Genomic DNA, 9263 nt, shown 5'->3' on the forward strand with positions numbered 1-9263 from the left:
ACCTTGAAAACAAGTTGGGTTGAACTAGAAGCAAAACTAACGAAGTCTTGCAACCAAGCTGGTTTATGTACAACTCTAGTGGACCTTCTTAATTCAATATGAGAGGTAGATGTACCTAAATTGACCTAGTTGGACTGGTCGGATATGAAGAGGCCTGAATTGATATGGTTGGACATGGAATGACCTGAATGGACCTAGTCAGATTGGTCGGACATGGAATGACCTGAACTGTCATGGTTGGACTGGTCGGCAATGAAGGAGAATTTGGATCTGAACGGTCTTTATTTGCAAAGTTAGGTTCAACAATGAAAATAGAAACTATGGAAGATGAATTTAAATCTATAACATGAGCACAAGGAAAAATATCTTCACAAAAAACTACATCTCTATTGACTAGAATGTTGTTAGTTTGTAAATTATAAAGTTTGTAAGCCTTATGAGTCCCTCTATATCCTATCATAATAGCTTTAACTTGGCTCAAACTTGTCCTTATGAGAACCAACTCTGGTAGCAAAATACAAACACCCAAATTTTGTAAGGTGTGTATAATCTGGGATCCTTTTATACAGCCTCTTATAAGGACTTTTCCATTTAAAACTAGCCATAGGCATCCTATTTATAAGATAGATAGCAGTCAATATATATTCCGACCAAAATTTCTTTAGCATATTACCTTGAAGCCTTAAGGCCTGGCAGTGTCTAGCAGATGTTTATGTTTCCTTCCCACCACCTCATTTTATTGTGGAGTGTAAGGGTAAGATATCTGGTGAATAATACCCCTTTTTTCAAGCAGATTTTGACATTCACTGCTTAAAAATTCATGCCCATTATCAATCCTTATAAATTTTGCTTTAGCCTCAAATTGATTCTCAATCATTTTTAAAAATCTGGACAAGAAATATAAATTTTGACATTTGAATTGTATCATAAAGGTCCAAGTAGCCATAGTGTAATCATCAACAATAGTTCATAAATATTTAGCTCCAGTTATGAACTCTTCTGTGTAAGGCCCCCATATATCCATATGGAGCAAATCAAAGGGTTCAATACTCAAATTATGACTTATAGGAAAAGGAAGCCTAGGTTGTTTAGCCAAATTATATATTTCACATTGTAAATTTTCATTTTCATCATACCTAATCCCATTAATATTTTTTAATTTGTCAACAGAAACATGATCCAACCTATCATGAATATCCTTAAGACTAAGCATGCAAGTAGACTTATATATTATATCATTAATCCTTTCTCTATTCATACTAAAAGTACCATGCACAATATTTATAAAATTCTAAAGATAAGGTACAGTGTATAAAATTTTAGACAAACAATTATAAACTTCAGTTTCATCAAAACTTCTTCAGTTTAATTTATATGAATTTCCTTCTTCCTTTCCCAGGGCTACAACCTTTTTAATCAGAGGGTCCTGTATGAAACAAAAATGAGAATGAAAAAATAACAAAATCTTGCTATGCTTTATCAACTTGCTAACGAATAATAGATTGTAATTAAAATTTAGAATATAGAGCACATCTCTCAAAATAATAGAATCAGATAAGCAAATTGTGTCAGCATTTGTTATCCTAACCATATTTCCATTAGGCAAGTGAATAAAAACACATTTTTGTAATTTAGATAGACTGTTAATGTAACGACCCCAAAATGGACCGTCACCGGCGCTAGGATTCAGGTCGGCTTAAGGCCGCCAGAACCCGTAGCAAGCCTGCTATACTCTCTGTGTACCTGTAAATCTCAACATGATCATAATAAAATTTTATTTGGTGATATGATGTTGGTGGCACCTGTATCTAGAATCCAGATTATATTATTATGCACCTCATTGATCTAAGTATTAACGGAACATAAATTACTTGCAAAGGCGTCTGGGCCACAATTGAATCTTTGAGTACTTGCACCAATGGTCGTGGTTGCTAAGGCTGCTTTTCCTTTCACCAGCCTTGAGAACTTCTGTTGGAGATTACTTAGGGTTGTTCCAATCTCATCGATTTTAGCACCATCATGCATTACATCAAGAGGATTATCCTCCTCAAACTCTAGATCCTTAGTGATGGCCATCAACTTCCGATCAACATTTCTTTCTCTCTCCTGTTTAACAAGTTTCCCTCCAATTTTGGTTTTGTCCTTGAACCAATCAGGATATCCTATAAGCTTAAAACAATTATCCCTAACATGACCTGTAACACCCCCTACCCGGTTATTTGATTAACTGAGCCGGAGACATTACAGAATGATGTTACATGACCATCCATGTTATAATGATTGCAGTGTCCCTTTTTTGGATCATATCTTTTTTATTTTTCCTTTTGTGACCAATTAAACAACACCAAGATTTTATTTGATTCAAGGTTTCTTTTGCTCAGAACCTCCTTTTTGAGATTCGTGCTTTAGGGCTATAGAATATACTCGATTTATGGATGGCAGGGGGTCAAGAACCAAAACTTGATCTCTCACAGAATCAAAATTTTTATTTCAACCCATCAAAAATTGCATGAGTCTATTCCTATTATTTATTTCATCAATGGCTTTGGATGTTCCACAAGAACATGGGGGTAATACTTCTATAGACCCTAACTCATCCTACAACCTTTTCAAACGGGTGAAATAAAGAGAAACAAGAGAATTTTCTTAAGAGATGAGAGAAATCTATCTATGCAACTCATATATTTGAGTGTCATTACTCTCTCCAAATCTTTCTGTAATTTCACACTACAAATCTCTTGAAGATGCCGTATAGATGAAACCATCTATGAGATCTTTCGAAATGGAGTTCAAAATCCAAGATGTGACCATATAGTCATATCTTTTCTATTTTTCGAAGAATTCATGATTTTTACTCAGTACGGAATAGTGCCATCAATAAAGTCTAACTTTTGCTTAACTCCTAATGCTATTCTCATGGCTCTATCCCAAGACCTGAAGTTTCTGCTCCCCATTAGAGAAGTTGAGACCAAAATCATACTTGGATGGTCCGACGATTGTAGACAAAATGGATCGCCATTTGCCATGCCGACTGCAAGTTCTTTATACTTTCACGAACTAGATGACTTAATTTCTATCATGAACACTGGATCTGTCATTTCTTCGTCTTTTTGGGCATTAGCAAAATGGATTGAGTGAAACGAAAGTCACAACTTTTACCAAATCTTTACCCTAGAAACTCGCTTGCTCTGATACCATGTAAAAAGAGAAAAGAATAATACTATTTGTATATTGATATATTTTCTCTGTATAATAAGGGCTATTTATACTTTATCTATAAGCTTAACCCAAGTGCACAACACGTATTAAAAGAATCCAGAAGAATAAAATTTTAAAGAATCTAAGTTAAACTAAATTGTGTCCTTTTACAAAAATAATATAAGTGTAAAATAATATGGTGCCGCTTAATCAGGTCGTTACACTAGTCATCAGACTATGATGCACTGTCCACAAAGTGGTCCGACCATTTGGTCGTTGGTCCAACTATTTGCTTATTAGGTTGTCCTACTAACTGCTTGGTCGTTGGTTCGACCATTTGTTTATCAGGTCATCTCTCGGATTGCTTGGTCATTGGTCCAACCATTTGCTTATCAGGTCGTCCCTTCGAGTGCTTACCATTAGTCTTGACCATTTGCTTGTCAAGTCATCTTACTAACTCCATTTACTTATCAGGTTAGACTGGTCATCATTAAGTCGTTCACTAAGTTGTTGGATCATCTAGGTTTACACCTCATTTTAGGTCGTCTTGTCAAGTCATATGAGTCAGGTCGTATCCTTCTCTTTGAATGGTCATCTTGTCTAACCACGTGATTGTCATGATTAATTATTAGGTCGGCCAGATAGTTGTCTCGCCGAACAAGTACTCGGCCTTATTTTAAATAGTCCATTCAAGTGGTTATCTTGACATATAAATAGTGGGCTTGACAGTCGATCGAAACCGTTGATAAGTTTTATATTTATTTGGTATTTTATAATTTTTTATTATAAAACTAAATAAATAATATATTATAAATCTAAATTTTATAATTTATTTATTTTAATATATATATAACATTAATATTATTGTAATTTAAAAATATTTTGATCGAGGTCCAACCAAATTAGAACCAAAATAAAACTTTTCCAAATCAGAATCACTTTTTAATGAAACATTTTGAAATTGATTTAACTCGTAAAACTTGACGAACCAGCAAGTATGATCCATAACGAAACCTAGTCCTGGCCAAGGGCAGGTTTCGGAGCTGATCTATAGTGGAACTGTAGCTGGAGTTCCTGCATTCCTAAACGGATGCAAGCTTCTTCTATTTCACTGTTGTTTGAGCTGCTTGGGAGCTTGCTTGTGCGCTTTGGTTGGCCTTTCTCAGTGCTACTGTATGGTGGTCGGTTTGGGTTGGTTGATTTTGGTACGGTTGGCAGGGTGGCGATGCAAAAGGTTAGGGATCAATAGAGGGTTTCTTAGCGGATTCCCTTTCTGGTTAATTGGTTGAGTTGGGTGTGTCGCTTACTGGTGTTGCTCTAGATTGAACTGGGCCTTTGGATGTAAATCTTCTAGACTATGTATATGAGCTCGTCCCCTTGTATTCCTTGCCCTGTTATGGACCTTTAATAATCCCATCTTATCGTCTTCACTTAAAAATTTTATTGTCGTCTTATTATTATTCTTTTAATTCATCAATTTAAATTCATAAACCATTTGAAATGTGTACTAAAATCTATCTAAAATATTATCAATATTTAAACAACACTATAATTTTCTTTTATTTTCTATCTTTTAAAAAATAAAGACGGTCATTCACGATATTTATAGATGCTTACCGTACTATTAATATAGAGCATATTTCAAAATTAGTAAATAATTATGCAAATCGAAAAATTTTGACGGTACAATTTAGAAACCTTATTCGGAATGGGAAAGCAATTCCCTCCTAATCTTGCTTGTTTATTGTCTTATAATATGATATACTCTTCTTCATGAATGACAATGATTTTTTGAAAAAAAAAAAAAGATAGATAATAAATGCATGTCTATAAATAAATCCTATATTAAAAATGAATTGTTATTATTATTGATAAAATTTGGCAGATAAGGAAGTTTTGGCAGATTTATTGATAAAATTTGGCTTTACTTGTATGTGCAACACATGATTAATGGACGCATTTGAAAAATACACCCTAAAAATGAAATATTATTATTATACCTTATTGATTGATTTGAAGTATTGGCAGATTTATTGATAAAATTTGGCCTTACTTGTGTGTGCAACACATGACTAATGGACGCATTGAATTGAATGAGTACAGAACAAAATTAATTATCATTTTTCCCTTATTCACATGAATAAAATAAATTGATTAATAATTTTTTTTAAAAAAAAATTAAATAGTTTGTTCTATGAAATATAAAGAGTGATGTTTAAATAAATTAATAAATTTTATAAAAATCTAAAAATTTGATAATAATTTTTTCAAAATGATATTAGAGCATATAAATCATAAATAATTGCACTCACAAATGTAAGTGCACTCACAAATTTAGTCTGATGATAAATACATCTCAATAAATTGAAAAGATCTCAAATTTTATTTTTCGATTTTCGATTTCCATTTTAAAAAATAAGTCATAAATAATTTTAAATTATTAATAAAAATCAATTTGAAATAAATATTATTCTCATAAAATTAACGGTAGTTTTAATTTGATAATTCGATTATAACCAGAAAAATCTACACCTTTAATTTCATATAAGTTGGCCCACATGAAATCACCTCCTTCAGCAAGTCTATAAATGGATAGCTAGCAAGCTCTAAATTCTAACGCTTTTGAGCTCTCAACACTCTCTCTTGCACAGAGATGGCAACGGCAACAGCAACAGTAACACTGTCAATAACATTGTCGGCAATGCTACTGGCAATGGCATCACTGTCGTCGGAAGTGGTGAAGCCAGTTTTGGCAGAGCAGCTTCCGGTATTTGAAGCAGGAGATATTTCCACAAAGCGTATTTCAGTGGATACTTCTCCCAAGCCCTTGTTTATAATTTCCCCAACTGTAGAGGGAAATTACCCTGTCTTCTTGTTTTTTCCTGGCACCTGTAGTAGCAATTCTGCCTACAGTCGCCTCTTCAATCATATAGCTTCTCATGGTTACATAGTTGTTGCTCCTCAGGTACGTACTCTTTCCATATGGATTCATGATTCTCTTCTATATGAGCCATAGGCTACCAGTGTCCAAGGGAATGATGCCATTTTTGTTTTTATTTTTATTTTTTTTGTTACATGCAAGGATAAAGATACAAAGTTCTTACTTTTTATTTTCCATTTTAATCTTTGGCTCAGTTATATACTTGCCCAGATATCATTCCTACCACAAGTGAAAATGACGAACTCAATCACGCGGCGGAAACAGCTAACTGGTTACTCTCAGGCCTCGACGCTGCATTACCTGATAATGTTAAAGGGAACCTCCAACAGCTTGCTGTTTCAGGCCACAGCAGAGGTGGAAAGGCAGCTTTTGCACTTGCTCTCGGATATTCCAACGTCCCCCTTCAAGTTCCCATTTCAATACTCGTTGGCGTAGATCCTGTAGCGGGGTGGAGTAAAGGATGCCGCTGTAATCCCAAAATTCTCACATATGTCCCCAACTCTTTTAACTTATCCATTCCTGTTACCGTAATTGGCAGTGGGTTAGGTGATCAGAAATTTTTTAACATTATTCATCCTTGTGCTCCCAGTGGAGTGAACCATAAGGAGTTCTACTCGGAGAGCAAGCCTCCCATTGGTTATTTTGTTGCCACAGAGTATGGTCACTGATAAGCGGTTGTCGAAGCCGTCAAAAATAAACCTATTAAACAATCAACAATAAAGTTGTAGATAGTGGCAATAGGGTCGAACCACAGGGAATTGACACTAAAGATCTTCCTAATAATAACCAAGATAAGTAAATAACAAATAATTAAAAGAGGGGGGTTTTGAGTTGATGTATTAACACTAAATAACAAAAGAAAGCAATAATTTAAAGATGAGTAAATCAATAAGAGAGAAACTTCTAGTTGAAGTATGGATCTATTTCAGATTGTTTAGAATTGATCATTGATTCTTTAACTCTCCTATTTATTCCAATAAATTAGTTTTGGATGTGGAAGACGCTTCTCACAATCCAAATTCCTCCTTAGTTCTAGTTTGATTAGGAAACGTTCGCTAATCAAACACTAATCAACAAGTTGCCAAGGAACGTCCTTGGGGCATTGTAGCATCGAACAACTGTTGACTGCATTAAGACTTAGAGAAACCCAATTCTATCCTTGCCAACCGCGTGGTCAAGTTTAGATTATGCAATTTGATTAAATGTGTATTTGAACAACCTAAGCAATTACGGACCTAAATCATTCAAACAATATTACTTAAGCAATTTAAAAGCAATGGGCCCTTATTGATTCTAAAAGCAAAGTAATATTTATGGAAAGCTCAAATTGCATAAATATTGAAATTAAATAGAAGTTTAACAATGGAGATTTAAATCTCCCAATTCATCACAAAATCTGAAATTCACCCACTTCAACTAGAAAAGAAGGAGTTTAGCCACTCATGGTGGACTAAATACACAAAAAGATGAAAAGAAAAGAAAAAGGAAGATGCTGGAGAGTTTCTGGCGAGTTCAATCCCTCAGCAGAAGATGCCTTTGCTGGTTTGGAGGCTGCCCTTTTATAGTTGAAGAGTTTCATCCTTCTAGGGTTTTGAAATCCCTCTTTAATTTGGCTTGTGATTCCTCTTTTGATGTTGAATTTAATTGCAACTGGAATTCCTTAGGTGAGAAACTCTTTCGTGGCTCTTGGAATTGTTTTGGTAGTGATTGAGTTGGATTTGGACTTCTGAAAACTTGAAATTCGGTTTCCTGAACAATTTCCCGCTCTGCTGTATTTTCTGCTGTCGAAGTGATTTGCCCGGTGATTTAACCAGTTTCTTCAAGTGATTGGGCAAATCACTGACCAGATCGCTTCTCTGTGAGTCAGTCCTCTATGTCTCTGCGAGTGATTTGGCCAGTGATCTTCGAGTTTCTTGGGCAAATCACTGCCCATATCACTGCTGTCTGTTGCCTCCGGGTTTCTGCTTTAGCTTGATCTGGGCAGTGATTGGAGCAGTTTAGCTGGTGATCTTGGGCAAATCACTGGGCAAATCATCCTTCTATACTTTTTCTGCACTTTTTCTCCCATTTTCTAATTTCTTCCTTTTCTGTAAAAACAAGATAAAAATCATAAATTAAACTAAAAAATGTGTAAATAAGCAACAATAATTATGATAAAAATGTGGCTAAATTATGCTTGATCAGTCACATGGACATCTTGGATGACCATGAACGCATATTTAACTTTTGCAATGGGAATAATCATAGAGATCCACTGAGGAGAACTGTAGGTGGAATTATTGTGGCGTTTCTGAATGGTTACTTTCGTTTTGAGACAAAGGACTACTTGACCATTGCGAATGACCCTACTGTTGCTCCAGTGGATCTGAATCCTGGCTTCTTCATCAATGAAACGCAAGAAAGCTTGGTCAAGTTGGGAGATTCTTACAGCTTTAAGTTTGATCTTTTTTGTATTTTAGATTGGGTTCCTGGTTGTCATTCTAATATTGTGTATATGTAAAAAAATATCCCCTCGCGTATGCAATCCTCTAAGCCCTTCGTCTAGAGTTCCTTATATATATGTATTCCTCAGTTTTTAATAATTAATAACCCAGTTGTTGTATTTTGATTTTATTTAATATATCTTTCTAATTTTTTTATTTATTAATTAAGAAATAATTGAAATTTGATGACCGCTGGATTTCTTCACCCCAGAACAGGGGCTTGACCCCAGCCAAAGGCCCATGACACGGAGGCCCACGTACTTGATACCCCCCAACAAGCCTGGCTCATCCCAGCTTCCGGGCCGGGCTCGACCAAGCTTCCTCACTCAGTCCAGCCTGATCCCTGACCAGCAGACCCCTCTCAGGCCCAGCGTCCAGCCCAACTCTCGGCCCAGCCCGGAGTCCAGAACAATATTCACCAGACAGCCTGGCAGATCCGCTGGAGCGTACGCACGGGGAGAATCAGAGGCCGTTACGCATGGAGCAGGCGGCTGATACCCTAGTACCTCCGAATCCGCATGGCAGAGACGCGTGGCCCAATCCTGGAGAGACCTTTACACGTCACCAGCAAGCAAGACAATGTATAAAAGAGGAGTCCTCTCCTCAGAAAGTTTAAGCCTGATTCAGTAATACAAAACCCT

At 35.7% G+C, this 9263-nt stretch overlaps 1 protein-coding gene across 1 annotated transcript; it reads left to right on the forward strand.

Annotated features, from left to right (window-relative positions):
• Nucleotides 1-5795: 5795 nt before the first annotated feature.
• Nucleotides 5796-8752, forward strand: LOC110614412 (chlorophyllase-1, chloroplastic). Its single transcript, XM_021755937.2, has 3 exons — nt 5796-6163; nt 6334-6799; nt 8323-8752. Exons 1-3 carry the CDS (start codon nt 5852-5854, stop codon nt 8637-8639), a joined length of 1095 nt encoding a protein of 364 aa, XP_021611629.1. The 5' UTR covers nt 5796-5851; the 3' UTR covers nt 8640-8752.
• The last annotated feature ends 511 nt before the right edge of the window (nt 8753-9263 follow it).

The sequence above is a fragment of the Manihot esculenta genome, chromosome 5 (genome assembly GCF_001659605.2).
Source record: "Manihot esculenta cultivar AM560-2 chromosome 5, M.esculenta_v8, whole genome shotgun sequence".
NCBI lineage: Eukaryota > Viridiplantae > Streptophyta > Magnoliopsida > Malpighiales > Euphorbiaceae > Manihot > Manihot esculenta.

Coding starts and splice junctions, on each gene's coding strand:
- LOC110614412 (XM_021755937.2), top strand. CDS start 5,852: ATGGCAACGGCAACAGCAACAGTAACACTGTCAATAACATTGTCGGCA. Junction 6,164..6,333: donor ACATAGTTGTTGCTCCTCAG/GTACGTACTCTT, acceptor TCTTTGGCTCAG/TTATATACTTGCCCAGATAT. Junction 6,800..8,322: donor TTTTGTTGCCACAGAGTATG/GTCACTGATAAG, acceptor TATGCTTGATCA/GTCACATGGACATCTTGGAT.